General features: G+C 46.2%; 1 protein-coding gene across 1 annotated transcript; it reads left to right on the top strand.

Annotated features, from left to right (window-relative positions):
* The first annotated feature begins 113 nt into the window (after positions 1–113).
* Positions 114–18003, top strand: Wnt10 (Wnt oncogene analog 10). The gene is made up of 4 exons (XM_076779621.1): positions 114–1048; positions 11710–11966; positions 16142–16425; positions 16964–18003. Exons 1-4 carry the CDS (start codon positions 948–950, stop codon positions 17504–17506), a joined length of 1185 nt encoding a protein of 394 aa, XP_076635736.1. The 5' UTR covers positions 114–947; the 3' UTR covers positions 17507–18003.
* Positions 18004–18858: the final 855 nt, after the last annotated feature.

Genomic DNA, 18858 nt, shown 5'->3' with positions numbered 1-18858 from the left:
TTGTTTCTCGATTATTTCTACGTTTTTCTCGACCTTGTTCGGGGAAGTTTGCTATTCGACTGTTTGCGCGACGAAACGATAGGTGGTTACGCGCGCGCGAGAGGCTAGAGAGAGACGGGACGAGACCAACGGTGGAAGAGGAACACGAGCCGAAGGAGGGGGACGTGTGCGTGGGAGGAGTAAGAGATCCCGGAGGGCGACTTTTCTTTTATTTGAGCTTGACACTTCGCCGTGAACGCGCGCACACACCGGAAGTACCCGGAGCCCGTGCGTCCCCGGGGCGGTCCTCCTCTTTTGCCACGACGAGATCGGGAGCGGAATGACACGGTACCTGGGGGACCTGAGGGTGCCCCTGCACGCGCGTATCCGTCGTTGAGAAATCCACCGAGTCCTCCGTAAAACTTGTGTGCCTCTCCGTGGGACGTCGACTGCCCGGGAAAACGATGTTGCCGTTGCAACGTCCGCGACGACCTAAGTGTCAGTGAAGTACCGGGTATTTATTCCTTTTTCTCCGTGGACGAGGAGAGACGGCGTCGGGAACCGAGGACCGTTCATCGAGATACTGTGTCCCCGGGGTGTAGTGTTTCGACCCCTCGAAGCGGCGAAACTGGAAGCTCTCGAATCCGTACGGAACGTCAAAGCAGAAGCGCCGGTGCCCGGGGCGAGGAGGAGTCCTCGACGCGTGCCAGGCGGCTGATCACAGGCACCGCGCCCGCTGGAGACGAGAGACGGAAGAGTAGGAGAGGGATTCGGGGAAAAAAGAAAGAAACCCCGTGCAAGGAAAACAGAGAGAAAGAAAGTGAGAGACGCGCGGCATCGTCGAGCGAGGGGTCCTTCCGTTCGGGTGCTAGGGGTGTGCAGCCCTGGACGAGGGGTCGCACTCGACTCTTTTTTTAAAGTGGGCAAACCGCGCAAAGAATAAGAGACGTCCTCGGGGCGATGACAGGATGCCTCGATCAGGACGCGTCTACGAAGGACCACCGTCTAGGATCGCCACGAGGATCGGGCCCACCATCGCCCTGTTGCTGATTCTCCTCGAGAATCGTCGGTAAGTACCGTCCCTACGGCTAAGGCTCGAGGAAAACTCGGTTCTACCGAGGTATCGTCAGCGAAACCGTCCGAGAACTCGAGAGAAACCGAACAGTTCCAGCTAAATATCATCCTATGTCTTGTACAATTGTTTAACGATAGAGATTTGCACTGAAAACTAAGGAAGACTTTGAACTGTTGCAATTATAAAGTGAGACAGACTAGGCACTATAATACTAGAAACTCTATCATACTGTTGTAATTATAAAATAAAACAGACTAGGCACAATAATACTAGAAACTCTATCATACTTATGCAATTATAAAGTGAAACAAACTGGGCACAATAATACTAGAAACTCTATCATACTGTTGTAATTATAAAATGAAGCAGAATAAGCACACTTGTGCTAGAAACTCTATCATACTATCATCATACATCTCACAGAACTTGCAACAGATTCCTTTCTCACACGAAAAAATGGAGGCCAAGACTTTGAATTGTAATTATAAACTGAAACAGAACAGACACGCTTGTACTAAGAATTCTATCATATTGTCTATCATCATATCCTATGATGATGTCTCATAGAACTTATAACAGATTTGCAACCTTCCTCACACTAGAAAATAAAGGACAAGACTTTGAATTTTAATTATGCAATGAAACAGATTCTATCATCATATGTCTCACAAAACAGATCCCTTTCTCACACCAAAAAATAGAGGCCAACACTTTGAATTGTAACACTTTGAATAGGGATACTAAAAACTGAACTGCATTACTATATTCTTTCTACAAGCTACCGCTATACACGTCTGAACTGTTTAGCTACCAAAGCAAGATAAGTAATTATAAAATACTAAAAGTAATAATCACACAAGTGATACAGAGCACCTAGTGTTATCATTCATATTTGACAACAGATGACACGATTAATATGAAACAACAATATCGATGATTCAACATGAACAATTACTAAAAACGGAGATATTCTATTACATTAACGCAATTATCTCTACACGTGTTTGAACAGTTTTTTTCGAACTACTCTGTATTTATCGGTTTCATCGAGTTCTTGGATGAAATGAAAAACTAGAAGATGGAACTTTCTCGACACGATCGAACACGCCTTTTTATCTTATCCTTCTCGCGTTTGTTATTGCACCGGTCGCATCTCGCCACCCGAAAGAAATCGTTTGCGTTCGACTATCGCCCGGCAGCGTCTCGATCGAGTATCGTGTTCAGGGATATTTATTTATCTGTAGATTGTAGACCAGGATCGAGATTCGTGGAACTTAGAACGTTAAACGCGACCATTTTGAGTTTATGTAAATAGGAACAAGTGGAAACTTGAATAGAACGGTACTGAATTTTTGTAAGATAATATCGAGAAGTATAGAACGTTTGCACGAGTGTAGAAAGGGGTAGCAGTAGTCAGGGTCCTAGCATAATTTTTGGAAGGGATTGAAATCACCAAATGAGACGTTTGAAGCAGAGGAATGCAACTTAAATACCAAATCAATTGTTATTGTAATTAGATGAAAACCTCGAGGAGTAAATTGGGGATTTTTCCCTCTAGATAATTGAAATTAATTTGTTATGTAATCCTAAAAAGAATTCTAAATATTGTCAACAATCTTAAAATATTAAATCCTAAATAAAATCACAAGGTACATCTCTGAAGGGCAAATATTTTTCTTCATCCCCCTGAATAGCAAATTAAAGGATCAACGAATCCCTGTTGGGTGCCCCCCATACACGAGGGATTGAAGCTTCATTATCTTTAATGTACATTTTGTCGTACAAAGTATCTCTATTGTCAATAAAACAGAATCTGAGTTAATTTGAATTAAAAGGCATTCCATGTTAAATAAAATCCAAGCTGACTCGAGTTATGCCCCCCAGCAATTCGAGGCAAATTATCCGCAATACTAGAAACTGCTTTCAAAACTACTCACTGGCAAAATAAATATTTTACGACCAATTTACATAAACGCGAAATAGCATCGAGCAATGCAAATGCATGGGAATATTCACTCTGGCTGAAACAACAATGTAAACAGTCGGATACGACCTCGTTGAGTACTTTGTTTTGCAAAGTTTAGCAGTATAATGGTCCTTTCATCGGGGATCTGTTCGCGAGACCATCGTCGCCTCGTTGCTATGCGGACAGTTTCGCCATTGTTTACGATGTCGTTCTAATATTAGCGAATATCGAGTGGCGGGGCCTTAAAGGGCCCATACATGGTCAAGATTGAGTATTTACACATTTGTCAATGAAGAAGACATGAAGATCATTCAAATAATGCCTCTCAGTTAAATTTATATTAAATTAAGCAAGATCCATTCTTTTTATTCTGGAATTATGCACATTCTAAAAGAATAATAATAAATAGCCTTTCAAAGCTATCAATCACTAAACTTCTATCAGAGATCAACATCACCTAACACCAGATTTCTACAAAGCTATTTAAATGAACGCAGATTGTCAAGTGCTACTTTTCACATAAAATCCAAACTATCTAGATCAGTTACAGTTCTCTCTACTTATTAACAATAATTCTACTGACCAGCAGAGCTCTATCAGTCAATTAAAAACTATTAAACACAGTCTTTCAGAGAGTTCAAGGCTGTTGAAAAAAAACGAGCAGTCAATATTGATAAACCATGATGTAACGAGGTGTGTCACAGTCTTGAGTGCCAAAAAATTCTCAAAGGGTTAAATAAATGCGTGGGTCGTGCATCCCCCCTGCGAATCAAAAGCTGAAGGCATTCGATCAGTACGCTGAATGCCAAGAAGTTAATGGAAGGTGACTAGAACGATGAAGACAACGACCAGAGCAGAATAAAGACTGAAAGATGTCATGGACGCAAACTGTCGTGTCGAATTTCGTTGAGAGAAATTTACGAGCGCGTTGATGGCGAGGCTCTTCTCTTTCCGCCTCTTGCGGAAAGAATCTGTCAATAGAGACGCTTCGTCGAGGCGGCGGTCGCATCGACGGCTCCGAGCCAGAGCACAATGACTGAGTGCAAATAGGCCCTTTCAACCGGCTCCGTGGCACGAACAACGAACGATCCCGCTGCGATCTTCATTATGCCTCCCCGATCTCGCCCAAGCACTGTGTCGAACACCCTGCACGCTCTAATCGAATCTTTCTCTCGCCAAAGAATCGCTGGACCGTCCGGTTCGTCTCGCGCGACCGACATTCTTTGCCAGCGTGATCGCCAAAGTCCGTTTTCCGGAAGCCTCGACCCGCGAATCGGGACGAAGAGTCTCTATTCACACTCTGGTCCTAGCAAAGAGAACCCTACAAGTCCTAGGGGGGGGACGTCAAAAGCAGAAACACCCCCTAAGGCTACAAACATTGGACGCTACTTGAGATCCTATAAGATACTTATAACTAGGAATTATTCTAATTGCAATTTTCGAGGCGGTGTAGGATTCTATCGGTGGTTACAAGAGCTCAGATATCTGGTTTGCAAGGAGTCCCTGTTCATAATCTGTTTCTAGCAAAAGGAATCTTAAAAGTTCGTCTAAGATTACAAACATTGAAAACTACTGAGATCTTACATTGACAATATTTCTACCTAGAGATTATTCTAATTGCAATTTTGTGGTGTATCGGTGGTTCCAAAGCTGAAATATTTGATTTACAGGTGACTAACACCTTAAAAGTGCATCCTGGGGGATGTTAAAAGCAGATCAGACTCCCCAACGTTCCAAACATTGTAAATTACAACTTGAGTTCTAAAAAATACTTCCCATTCGGAGATCATTCTAATTGCAATTTTTGAGATGGTGTATCGGTGGTTCCAAAGCTTAAATATTTGTTGCGCAAACCTCTGAGGTTCCCCGAATCGCGTTAAATTCCTGCGTCACCTTCCGAGAACACGAATCGCGCGCAGATGAAAGGGTAAACATTCTGTCGACTATCTACGACAATGTTGTGTCTCAGAGATACGAGCGCGTCACGGGCGTACAATGATGCCGTCCGGCCGCGACGCGGACCCCCAGACATACTCCTCCGTGCCCACGCGGTGCTCCTCGTAAATAATTACAAACAGCATCCTGGAACAAGGCCGTACGCGCACCGACGCGCGTAGATATAGGCACGCGTGCGCTTCGGCGTATTTACGGAACGGCATTGAATTACGGCATCGAATAATTCCCGTGATGTAACGGCCGATAAACCAGTTTGCGCGACACGACCGCTTAGCACCCCGACGCCAGCCGGTGCACCGATTCCGGTTAACCGAATAGGACTCGTCTTTCGAGGCCTGGCCTCGTTCCTCGCCGTCTCTTTGACGGCTTCCGCCTCGAAACGCCGTCAAACGCTTCTCCCTCCCATTGTGTCGCTGACTCCGGACCCCCCTGTGACGCCATGACAGGTCGCGGTTCCATATCCTGTTACAAAGTGGATCATTAGTGAATTGTTTACCTTCTAATTCTTTATGGCTTCCATACTCTAACAAAAATATACTTCCAACTAGATATAGCTTCATTTAATGTAGTTGCTCCTTTTTGGGTGAAAATACTTTGTGTGTTCATCGTTGATGTCTCTTTAATGGGCTGCTTCGGTCTTGCTACACCTTAAATGCAATAAATAACTATTAGTAAGAAAACAAATGAGGTCATCGTTGCAGTATGTATCCAGAATCCAGTGTCTTGGACCTCAGATTACTCTGAAGTAAAGTGGATGATTAGTGAATTGTTTACTCTGCTCTAATGTACCCCCAACTACATATAGGTCGTTAGTGAATGTTTCATTTAATGTAGCTGCTCCTTTTTTGTATGAAAATACTTTGTGTTCATCGTTGATGTCTCTTTAATGGGCTCCAGTCTTGCTACACCTTAAATATAATAAATAAGAATCATTAGTGAAAAAACAAATGAGGTCATCGTTGCAATATGTATCCAGAATCCAGTGTCTTGGACCTCAGATTACTCTGAAGTAAAGTGGATGATTAGTGAATTGTTTACTCTGCTCTAATGTACCCCCAACTACATATAGGTCGTTAGTGAATGTTTCATTTAATGTAGCTGCTCCTTTTTTGTGTGGAAATACTTTGTGTTCATCGTTGATGTTTCTTTAATGGGTTGCTCCAGTCTTGCTACACCTGAAATGCAATAAATAACTATTAGTAAGAAAGCAAATGGGATCATCGGTGCTAACAAATCTGAAATACCAATTGACTACAATTCCAAGAATATGGAAACTAACTGTAAACAAGGAGTTAAATGCAATTAATACAGGAAGCTAGAGAGGCTTAACGAAAGTAGAAAATCGCGACACGATGAAAGGAATCGCCGTGTCGAGCAAAAGGGAACCGATCTCGCGCGAAAACGAGAGAAGCAAAGCGGATTCGATATCTGCCGCGGTGGAATTCTCGCGAGTCAGGCGTAACGAGTTCTCTCTCCGCGGGTATACCTCCATTAAACGCGAAATTCCGTTCCGTGATTTTCTCTCTTTATTTTTTTTTCTCCTCGTCCCCGCTCTCTTTCGAGTTCGTTTGCTTGCGAGCAACTTGAATAAAATACGTGCAAACCCCCGTCCGCCATCTTGGATTCTTCGACGACCCATTGGGTCATTGCAAAAATGCAACGACGGTCTCGCGAAAGGCGACCTTCGATTTGCTCCAAAGATCTTCTCACGACTTACGCTCTTATCATTTTTGCCGCGCATATCGTAAACAGAGTCGCTCTCTTCGATACGTAATCGACTTCCTGTTATTAAACGATCTTTTAATTACAATACTTTCGTTCTTAGCACTTTCTCACGCATTTTTTGGATGCATTCGATAACATGACTTCAACTTAAAATTATACAATTCGTACAATATGGAGATTTATATACTTAACGTAGAATTTATAGTTGTTATTTAAATTTATAAAATGCATAGAACGAATACTGTATATGTAGTACTGTAAATTAAATTTAGGATGTTCTGTGCTTTTAATAGAATCTTACAAGTTGCTAGAAAATACTGTTATGCCTAAAGATAGTGAAATAAAAGATGTTTATATTATGGAGTGCTAAAATCACCGCGACACGCTAAAAACATCAAAAATCATGCCTTACATAAAGCCTGATAAAAATAAAATACAAAAGTGTGAGGCAGTAACAGTAAATGGGCAAATGTGAAAGTAAAATCGTATTAACTCTAGAAAACAATATGTTTGGAAGCTACAATTAATTTATGACTTTCGCAGAAGAGCGCTAATGATACACCTGGGGCCAACTTTATGCGAAAACGTCTGGTAATTTAATGTAAAATTAGACGGACCTGAATTGCAGACCTAGTTTTCGGTTAATAATAATTTCCATCGCGGTAATTGTTGACAAACGTGCAAAATATATTGGGAAACGTAATTGCATAATTTCGTAATTATATATCATTAATTACAGACTAAAATGTCACGTAAACATATGTTACTGTCACGTCCGAAAGGATTAAGTATCAAAGAAGAAAGACTTTCAGCAAACGCGAAATACAGTATTCAAAAGATTGCGTATACAATGTTGATGAAAGTGGCATTTATCGAAGATTACTTCGAAAGTCATTAGCTTCGGATGCGGTAACCATTACCAAGCGTAAGGCCCGTAAACCATTATGATTTGCTCTAATGCCACCGGGTCGCATAAATTCCATTACTCATGATTGGAAAATTACAGAAGCCCAGGTGTTTCAAGCATGTCTCCAATCCAGCCGTCATTTATCAGCCACGAAAGAATGAATGGATGGGTACAGAAGTATATCAAGCAGTATCATTAAGACTTTCTTCATGAATATCAGGAAAAATACCTGAAAGAAGTGATAAATTCTTGTATTAAATAATCCTCCTGTGTTTCGAAAGGTTCGCTTCATCCGTGAAACGTGACAAATTATTAATTTATCTCTAAACATAGATCAAAGAATTACAGTAGTTTTTTCAATCATGCACAGGAATTAATTAATTTTAACCATAGAGTCAAACATTATTATTAGATTGTAGATGTAATATGTACAAATATAAGAAATACGTGAGATAGTGTCATCTCTCGTAGTCGCCACCAGAGGGCTACGCTCTTAACTCTCTCGCAAGTGCTCGATTGACCTCTAGTTTGCACATATACGCTCCTCGACAGGCTATTTAATATCTCAGGGCCTGTTAGCAAGCCTTAGAATTATTTAGGTATAAAAAAGCTTCCATTGTACTAACAAAAATATTAATTTGCACGATTTTACATATCTGAACGATAATAGCTAAGATGAACCAGTAGAGTAAGGCTTGAGATATGAGATAATTATTCCAAGTCCCTGTTATTCGAACAAGGAAACGTTTTCTAGCTATTACACAAATGTACCAGTTATCCGAACCTTGTAGTTCCCGGACGCGTTCAGATAAATGGGGCACGACTGCAGAATAATCTAAACGAACAGATGGATACACGTTGCGTCAGGTTGTATCGCTTTATCGCGCAGTCTCGTTGAAAAATGCACCAACCGCCGGGGATTATTTAATATATTTCGCGTGGCTGTGGAACGCAACCGATCTATTCGTGGTGCCCCGTAAAAAGATAGCGCGACATCGCAGGAAAGAAATAAGAAACGAAGGTCAAAAGAGCACAACGGGGAGGAAAGGGTAACGCAGAGGAATCCGTCGACGCGGTCGGACTTCCACAGGTACGCGATGTCTTCGGTAATTTGTTTCGTGGAGTTAAGATCATTAATCTGCTTTCGGTAGATCATCAATAGCGCGAAAGATAGCGGCGATGCAACGGTGTATCGGTAATGGGAGCCCTCAATAACCTCCGCGACCCTAAAATCTTGGTCCTCCTCCGCCGTTCTTTTCCCACACTACGCAGAAACCGAGTCGCGCAGGGCCTCTCTTCGTTCCTTTTCTCCCTTTTGTCCCCGAGGTCCCTTTATACCTTTCATTTCTCTCTTTTCCTCGTTCGCGCGGGTGCTATACACAGCTTTTACTTTAGGAGAAGCTCGTCGGCTAATTTGTACCCGCAGATAACCACCGACCCACCGAGAATCTTGCACCCGTCCGTGACACGTCCACCACGAGGACCCTCTCCGCAAGAAAATTGACCATTCCTGCTCGCCGCGAGCAAATAAACGAACCCCAAATCTCTCTCGACGAACGACCTGTCTGTTGCTTCATCCTGACCCAGACGAGTCATTCTCTTTGGCGATATTCGCAAAAAACTGATGCGATTTTAATGGTACATTATTTTGTAAACATACGATAGCCGAGACAATAAAATTGTACGAGTAATTGGTGTATAAAAGCGCAAAGAACCGCAACAAATCAACGCACGTTCGTATCGAGGAGATTTTCGGGCCCGGGATACTTTTATTTTATCTGAAAATTAATTAACACCCGGAGCCTCGTAATGCTCCGCCATTAGGCAGAAGCTGTCGCTTAAGATAGCGGTTTAAGAGCTCTTCTTCCGAGAGGTGAATAACGTTATCGCCGACGATGCGAGAGGGCAGCAGACGGGGGCTGGAAAAAGGGTAACCGGGGGAGGCGACCGATACGGAGAGGGGGTGGTGGATGCGGACGAAGAAAGAGGCGAACAGATATATTCGAGCGGCTCTTTGAGAGCTATCGCACCTTTCGACCCCGGCCTCGTAAAATTGCCTAAAGGAAAGCAGACGCGCGCAAGATGCACGCGCGTATTAAAGTGCACCGCTGCAGCCGCCTCACCCTCGGAATTTATCGACGATTCCTGCGCAAGGACGCCTCTCAAAGCACAATTTCCACTGCAAGAGTAACAAATATTTCAGAATTTGCAAAATAGAATTATTAAATTATAGAAAACTATTTTTTTAGAGCAATGATCTTCTCAACAACCTTAATTATAAAAGAAACGGTGGCCAACCCCTTATAGGGGCAAGGACGCCTCTCAAAGCACACTTCTCCCTGCAACAGAGTGATAAATATTTTAGAATTTGCAAAATAGAATTGTTTAATTGTAGAAAACTATTTTTTTGTAGCAATGATCTTCTCAACAACCTTAATTATAAAAGAAACGGTGGCCAACCCCTTATAGGGGCAAGGACGCCTCTCAAAGCACAGTTCTCCCTGCAACAGAGTGATAAATATTTTAGAATTTGCAGAATAGAATTGTTAAATTATAGAAAACTATTTTTTTGGAGCAATGATCTTCTCAACAACCTTAATTATAAAAGAAACGGCGGCCAACCCCTTGTAGGGGCAAGGACGCCTCTCAAAGCACAGTTCTCCCTGCAACAGAGTAATAAATATTTTAGAATTGGCAAAATAGAATTGTTAAATTGTAGAAAACTATTCTTTTATAGCAATGATCTTCTCAACAACCTTAATTATAAAAGAAACGGAGGGCAACTCCTTATAGGGGCAAGGACGTCTCTCAAAGCACAGTTCTCCCTGCAACAGAGTGATAAATATTTTAGAATTTGCAGAATAGAATTGTTAAATTATAGAAAACTATTTTTTTGGAGCAATGATCTTCTCAACAACCTTAATTATAAAAGAAACGGCGGCCAACCCCTTGTAGGGGCAAGGACGCCTCTCAAAGCACAATTTCTACTGCAAGAGTAACAAATATTTCAGAATTTGCAAAATAGAATTGTTAAATTATAGAAAACTATTCTTTTATAGCAATGATCTTCTCAACAACCTTAATTATAAAAGAAACGGTGGCCAACCCCTTGTAGGGGCAAGGACGCCTCTCAAAGCACAGTTCTCCCTGCAACAGAGTGATAAATATTTTAGAATTTGCAAAATAGAATTGTTAAATTATAGAAAACTATTCTTTTATAGCAATGATCTTCTCAATAACCTTAGTCAATTATGAAAGAAACGGTGGCCAACCCCTTATAGGGGCAAGGACGTCTCTCAAAGCACAGTTCTCCCTGCAACAGAGTAACAAATATTTTAGAATTGTTAAATTATAGAAAACTATTTCTTTATAGCAATGATCTTCTCACCAACCTTAGTCAATTATAAAAGCAACGTTGACCAACCCCTTATATTTATCCATTCTACATGAAGAATGTATCAAGCAAGTAAATTTAATGCTATTAATTTGATTTGAGATGAAGAATAGACTCTTGTATTTGGTCATTTATATCATCTATTTCATTTCTCAGGAAATTAGCTCTTTATAATTAATGTGTGAAACAAACCAACCTATTGAACAGGGTGAAGATAATATTTGGGGGTTGTTTTCAGAAGTTCCTTATAATCTATGAAACAAAACAAGCTATTGAACTGAAAATAATATTTAGGGGTTGTTTGTATCGAATCTCGCGACAGAGAAATTCTAACAAGTTCAGAATGAACATTTACAGTGTTTGCACCCCCCGGCAGCCCTCGAGAGCATCGCGTCGCGAGTTTGTGGAAACGTCAAAGGCGTGGCGGAGGTACTTAAAGGCTACAGTGTTCGTTTAATCGGCGATGAATCCGAAAGCGGCCGCGCTCGCGATCGGGAATTCGATAACCGTGGTCCGCGCGGTACGGTAAAGGGGAGCAGAGAGGGTTCGGAAGGAGATCGCGCCGTAAGTACGAGGAATGTGTCCCGGGTGAATTCCGCGGACACAAAATCACTCAAAGCGATCGAGAACGCGTGCGCTCCCGTGGGAAAAGTCCTTGGACCGCGCGAAAGGGGAACTTTAATTGGTAAATTTCGCTTGATTTGCAGCGCGACCTGCTTAATGAGCAACTCCGTGGACGATTGGGCGAGCGGGAACGCCGTGGTCTGCAAGGGCATAATTCCAGGCCTGTCGAAGGAGCAGCGCGAGCTATGCCACAGAAATCCGGACGTGACGGTGGCGGCGATCAAGGGCCTGCAAATGGCTATATCGGAGTGCCAGCATCAGTTCACGTGGCACAGGTGGAACTGCTCGTCCCTGACGCCCAGCAGCAGAACCCAGCAGAGCAGCGTTCTTCTACAAAGAGGTAAGAAAAATGAGAAAAAAAAACGAACGCACGCAGAACTTTTGTGGTGTCTCGTTTGGGACCATCACGCTAGAGGAGGACGGAGGGGGCGGTGGAGGAAAGGTGAAATCTTTTACGACGTCGTTGACGTCGACGAAACGGCGTAGGCGAGAGACGGTCCGCGCTTCCTTAAATCAGAATACGCCGTGTGTGCGCGTCCGGCCCCGAGAACCTGTCCCCAAAATCCCTGAGAGAAAGGAAGACGACGAGGCGAGACGAGAGGAGAAAAGATTGCCCCCTCGGCTGTCCTATTCCAGTGTGACATATAAATTCGTCGCGGCGCGTACGTGCGTCGAAAGAGGAAACATATATCGTGTCGGACGAGTGCGCGAGAGCGCGACATCGAGCGCACCTGACCTGAAAGCTTAACATCGTTCCGTCCTCAGCCACGATCTCGGTGCCCGCCACGTCTGTCTCCGGGCGTTATCTGTCTCCGTGGATCGGTACACCTTTTTTTGCCCACCGGTCAACAAGAGGTGTCGATTCCACGACTCTTTTTCCCGGCCGCCCCCCTCAAACGACCACGAGTGAAACGCTTACGTGCGGGGAGGAGGAGGAGGAGGAGGTCGATCCGCCGATTATCCGAGAGAAGTCAGAGGGCAGCAGCTTCCGAGAAACGGGGCCGTACTTCACCATTTACCCAACGGTTCCGCGCGGGGGCTTTTTAAGGACGACATCGGTGGCCCAGGTGAGGGTCCGCGGCGGTCGTTCGAGAAATCCACCGTGTCAAATTCGTGCTGGCTGCGTATCTCCAAGAGAACGCGCGTCGTTAAATCTCTCGGACACGGTTCTCCTTGCCCTCTCGTTGCTCCTTCTTTCATTCTCCCCGCGGGTCCCGTTCGCCCGGCTTGTTCCGTCTCCCCCCCTCCTCGACCTTCTCTTTTGCCACGTATTCGTTAAACCTCGGCAAAACGACTTAATGTATTATGAAATGTACACGAAACGGTCCTCCCTCTCCTCCGGGGGGCCTCAAAGGCCCGCACAAGGCGACCTACTACGAGACACCCGACGAACGATGACAGGGTTTACGGTTATAAAAGCGCGATAGGATTCGCTCCGCCGGATACGAACGACGGAATTCCTTCTACAAGGTCTGGGTTAGACACCGAGTTATTGGACAGTCAGTCGACTTTTGTTGCAAACGAAAGGGTCGGTCGAGCGCTTGCGAGAGAGACAAGAACGTGGCCCTCTGGCGGCGAGTACGGGAGGTGACAGTCTAATATTAATACACTTTATCGACCGGTAGCTTATCAATCGGTTGTCACGAAAATAAAAAATGTTACTAGATTCAATTTAACGTTTAACAGCTACCGGTAGGTGAAGCGTTAACAGAGAGATGTTTACATTATTCGAGGCTCTTATATTCTATAAGCATAAAGTAAAACTAAGGACCCGGGGCTTCCGGGTGTAAACTGCTTATCAGATACGAGTAGAAACGTGGACGAGGGAGCCTAATTCGAAAACCCGTCTACGGAGGGATAAGAGAGTCGAGGCTAGGCGACCCGAAAAGGAGGCGCACGCTCCCGTAGACGTTAGCGAGCACGCTATCTATTGAGTTATCTAAACAGTGATTTGGGCTTGACACAGGGTAGCAGGGTAAGGTCTGCGCGCCATCCGTCACCAGGTCCCCGCGTCAAGGGCCGAAGAGTAAAGAGGCTGTGTGGCCCTGCGCGCACCTCAGCCTCATCCTCCTCTTCCTTCTGCCTCGGTTTCTCTCCACTGTCCAGGAGAAGAGACGTACAACTCCCCGTGGAGGATTTATTACGAGTCCCCGGTGCTCCTCTTACCATCGGTAGCAGGAGCAACGGCAGTTGCAGTAGCTGTAGCCCTCCAGCAGCTATCTGCATTATAAAACAGTTGCTGCCAATAGCCGTATAAAGCGTAAGCTTTCAGCAACCCCTCCCACCGCGAGGCCATATAAAGAGCTGCGCGTTTTCGTTCCCTTTCGTCTTGGAAGCCGGTCCTCGCCGCAACGAAGAAGGTTATCATCCTCCGAAACGGAGGCAGGCGATATCGGTCCGCCTCGGGAACCCTCCTGGATCGGTCCGCGTCGTCGACGTTTTTATCGTGCCAGCGATCTTCCAAAAAATCTGCCCGACTCCCGGAGGCCGTGGCGAGGCTCGACTCTTTAACGTCGCCGTGTTTCGTACGATCGACGAAGGGCGACGTAATCGACTACCGGCTGTCCAATCTCGCTCCCCGGAGCCGGCTCGTCCTGTCGATCGTTGGACGAGAGACCAACGAATCTTTGCCCCGCCGGAATATCCGACGAGGTAAAAGGAGACGTTCGTGGAATCTCCAATGGAATCGCGGAACAAGTACCGGGTACTATCGCGAGCCTCCTTTTTTCAAAGGCGAAATTAAGGAGGATCGTTGGAAATCGTTTGCCCAGCGCCGGTCCCTGTCGCGAGTCGCGTTCGAAACATGGATTCAAAACGGAAGGAACAAAAGGGGTGGTCGTCGTAAGGGGGACGGCGTAACGACAGCGCGCAGTGCTTCATCGGGTGTCGGGAACGAATACCACAAATCCTTTCGAATGTGCCTTTAGCGCGTCTCCCCGGTATCTCGCTCTCATGAATACTGCAAATACCGCCCGGTATCCGTGGATTGGAGTAGCTCTTTCCAACGAGGGACAAGAGGGGTAGAGTAATGTGTGGGCATTGTCGAGGAGTCGCCGGGAGAAAGGGACAGTTCGAACCGCGTATTCCGAGGGTCCGCGGGCAGTCGTGTGTCGTATCGTTTGTAAGTTGACAGCCACCATTGCGGTTTGACGATCGGCCATTCGTCAATCCGACTCCAGCGACGCTTCGGGAGACGAGAGACCTTGGAGGTAACCGAAGAAAAAGTGCGTTTGACGTCGCATTACTTATCGAAATGGCCCGGGCCCTCCAACCTCCCATTCCTCCATCCGCGAATTTCCAAATTCTTCCTCTCTACATGCCTGATCTTCCTTTATTTGTATTCCACGTCATCTTCATCACCGAGTTGTCCCTATTAAAATGTGCGTGTATGAGACTTGGAAGCTTAGAAACTAGTAATGTAATTACTATTAGATCTCTAGAACTGTACTGGTATAGTTCCTCCATCCGCGAGTTGATCTTCGTTTATTTGTACTCCACGTCCTCTTCATCACAGAATTGCCCCTATTATAATGCAAGATAAATTAGATTTGGGAGCTTAGAAACTAGCAACGCAATTACAATAAGTATACAGTATTAGTTTTAGGTCTCTACTTGAAGCAAATCTTGAGAACTGTACTGTTATAGGCCTCTGGAGTCAAACCAAATCTAACCTAAACCTAGTCTAGAAGACCTAAAGCATGGTTCCAGGTATCTCAGAAGGTGAGAATCCCTATCCAGACCTAACCTAGAGTAGTTGAGACAAAGTTTGAGGTTACTGAGGTGGCGAGAATCCTCGGAGCTGGACTATCGGAATAAAATTGGCCGTGATCAGAGTTTGGCATTGCGTCTTCGGGCACCCCGCCGAGCGATCGTTTATACATGCAGTCAATGGATGCCCGCCGGCCGCCGCTGCTGATGGCCACGCTTTGTTTTGACGGACGGCTGAATAATCTACCTCTGAACTTCGTCTGATGGCTGTCTGTCGGCCGATCCGTCGAACGATCCGTCGGTGCTCGCTACCGGAGCTCCTTCTACGGAAGCCCGGCTCCACGGTGTCCCGCTGCCTTCGCGTTCTCGTCGCTCGCGAGAGAAACGGACGAACGCGATCGCCGCTGTCGCGATGCGTTGCGTATATTACTCTCGTCCCCGGCGTCACCGTGGACGAGCAGCAATTTGCTAACCGGTCCCCGGCGTCTCGATCATACCCTCCTACCAATTGTTCCTCCTTTGCGACTCCAGCACGCGCGAAAAATATACAACGTTCGAAACGATTCTGAAGAATAATTGCTGGTGTGACGACAGTTCCCGTACTCGCCATCAGAGGGCCACGCTCTAATCTCTCTCGCAAGCTATTTGACGCTCCTCGATCGATTATTCAATGTCGTGATGTCTTCGGCCTCCAGCAGCAGAAGCACAGCAGAGGTTCCTACGAAGTAACAAGACTGAGTCAGTAACGGGGTAAAGAACAAGTTGCGTGTCAATATTTGACCGTAAATGAAAGATCGTTGGTTACAGGATATAGAGAGACGGCGTTCGCGTTCGCGATTTCGGCGGCGGGGGTGGCGCACAGCGTGGCCCGCGCGTGCAGCATGGGCCGGCTGCTCTCCTGCGGATGCGACCCGTCGAGCTACAAGGGTAAGCCGCCAGCCAAGGCCAGGGGCACGCAATGGAAGTGGGGCGGCTGCTCTCACAACCTCGACTACGGCATGGAGTTCTCGAGACAGTTCCTAGACACGCGCGAGAGGGCCGGGGACATACAGTCGACGGTCAATCTCCACAACAATCAAGCTGGCCGCTTGGTAAGCCCGTTTGATTAATCTTCCCTTTGATTTCGCCCTCTCTTTGCAGTCCCGGGCGTCTCCTGTTCGCGATAAATATTTCATTCCAGCGACAATATACATCCTTCTCGCGTTTTAACGGGGCGATCCTTGCCTCCTGGTTCCGTGGCGAAAAGAAAGACAGACGGCGGGAGAGCAGGGCAGAAGAAGAAGGTGAATATAGGGGTGGAGAGGAGCAGGAGAGCAGCCGGAGTCCGTTCCTCTCCTCCGTACGCCTCTTCACGCTCGGTCTCGCCTCGACGTTATTAAGACGAGGCCCGGGGCTGGACCACCCAGCCGTAGACTCATTAACTGTTTGGTACGCGACACCTCTTTGTCTAAAAGAAATTGCCCCCTTTCTCTTCCGCCGCTGTTCGTGCGACTCTTGACCACTCCGCGCGAGCTTCCTGCGTCGAATGGTGTTCCCGTAGCCATTCTCTCGTCGCGTTCGGGTCGTGGACGTGTTCCTCTAATCCCTCCTCGCCTCGATGGGGACCTGTAAAACACCATGGAATTTCAGGCGGTGGCGAGCAACATGCAAGTGCGCTGCAAGTGCCACGGTATGTCGGGTTCCTGCGAGCTCAAGACCTGCTGGAAAGTGGCGCCGGACTTCCGGCTGGTGGGCAAGACGCTCAAGGACCGTTTCCGGAACGCCGTGCTGGTGGCGCAGAGCAACCTGGGCAGCGTGACCCCGTTGACCAGAGTGAGGGGATCGAGGAGGAGGAGGCCCGACCGACACAGACAGAGGAAGCATCGCGGTGGCGGCGCCGGGAACGGCGGACGCAAAAGGAGGCCCAGAGATCTCGCGAAGCAGCTCTTCTACTACCAAAAGTCGCCCAATTTCTGCGAGAGGGACCCCGCGGCGGACATCCCGGGCACCGCTGGTCGCAGGTGCAACAAAACCAGCTCCGGCGGCGACGGATGCGGCAGCCTCTGCTGCGGACGGGGTTACAATGTCGTGAGGCAACGTCGCGTCGAGAGGTGTAGATGCAAGTTTCACTGGTGTTGCGTGGTGCAGTGCCAGAACTGCACCGTGGAAGAGTGGATCACTGTTTGCAAGTGAACGGGACACGCTCTACGGGAATCGTTTCTCCTCGGTTTTCTTTCGCGGATCGCGAACGATCGAAGATAATCGAACCTTTCGTCGGGCACGACAAACGGCGGATCGAGTACGACGCGCCGGGATAATGGTCGCGTGTAATAACGCCCGATACACGGATTAAAGCGGATCACGGTACGGGAACGGTGCTCTCCGTGTACAATCTGATTACCCAGTTCGGTCGTTACCCTGTCGTTGAGAATCACGACATTTTAATCGCCTAAGAGGATGATACTCGACTGAGAAAAATTCATCGAGATCCGCGTACGGTAATCGTAAAACGTTTTCCGCCCGGGACACAACGACGGCGTGAGCCTTGCACGCGGGTTTCGGTGACCCGTACTTTTATCAATCGCGCGAGTAATATAATTTAATCGGTAGTCTAAGCGAGCCTATAATTTATTTATAACGTTGCTCTATTTAATTAGTAGATAATTTTAATATCCAACACCAACTGTAACACCTCCGCCACAGTATTATTAGACGAAGCAATTGCGCGTGTGTCTTAAGAAATTGCGAATGGATGCGATTGTATACAACTCGATAATGCGCGTACAATAAAGAGTTCCTTCGATCGACGATTGTCTCTTTTCTCATATCTTTCCGTTCGAAATTTCGGTGTACGCCGGAAGTCGCTGAAATTCATAATGCTTTCGGGCAGATTTACAGACGACCGAAGCCTTTCCGATACTTTTATTCCTGGCACCGGTAGATTTGTTCGGCCTTCTTTTTCATCGATCGTAACGATGAATTGTCCCTCTCCTCCCCCTCCCTCTGTTAAAACCTTGGAAAAAATCTGTGCCAATCCCTCTTACATACCGGAGCGATACGAGACCGTTCGGACGCGACGAAACTTTGAAATGTGCGCTTTCGCGATAATCTTCCGACTCGCGGCTCTTATTTTCTACACGGTACGATTCCAACAAGGGCTTCCGGCTGCTCGATAACATCCGATAACAAACGGAATAATTATCTCTACCGTCGAAACGCGTTTCACGTTACACGCTTCGCTGGCCCGGATCGACTAGCTGAAAGCCCCTGGAAATCGCAGACGGTAAATTGGGTATTCGAGTCTAGATTAGCTCCGAAATCGGACGAAGACTTTTATAATCGTATTTCGCGCGGGTCGGTGCATTTCCCGCGACGTCAACCCCTACAGGATAATCCAAAGCGCTGCCACCGGCGATTTTAAACAACTTCTTCGTCCATCGATGAACCTGAGAACAGAAATGCACGTATTTTAATTTATCTTTAAATAGGAAGACGAAGACGTCCAGGAATATTTTTTATCCTCCAGGAAGTAAAAGGGGAAGTAC

The sequence above is a fragment of the Colletes latitarsis genome, chromosome 12, assembly GCF_051014445.1.
Source record: "Colletes latitarsis isolate SP2378_abdomen chromosome 12, iyColLati1, whole genome shotgun sequence".
Taxonomy (NCBI): Eukaryota; Metazoa; Arthropoda; class Insecta; order Hymenoptera; family Colletidae; genus Colletes; species Colletes latitarsis.
Note: the sequence above shows the minus strand (reverse complement) of the source record. Positions and strands in the feature narration are given on the sequence as shown.

Excerpts from the sequence above, each read along its gene's own strand:
- Wnt10 (XM_076779621.1), top strand. The coding sequence starts at position 948 with ATGCCTCGATCAGGACGCGTCTACGAAGGACCACCGTCTAGGATCGCC. Across the intron at positions 1,049-11,709 it reads ATTCTCCTCGAGAATCGTCG|CGCGACCTGCTTAATGAGCA; the intron begins GTAAGTACCGTC and ends CTTGATTTGCAG. Across the intron at positions 16,426-16,963 it reads ACAATCAAGCTGGCCGCTTG|GCGGTGGCGAGCAACATGCA; the intron begins GTAAGCCCGTTT and ends ATGGAATTTCAG.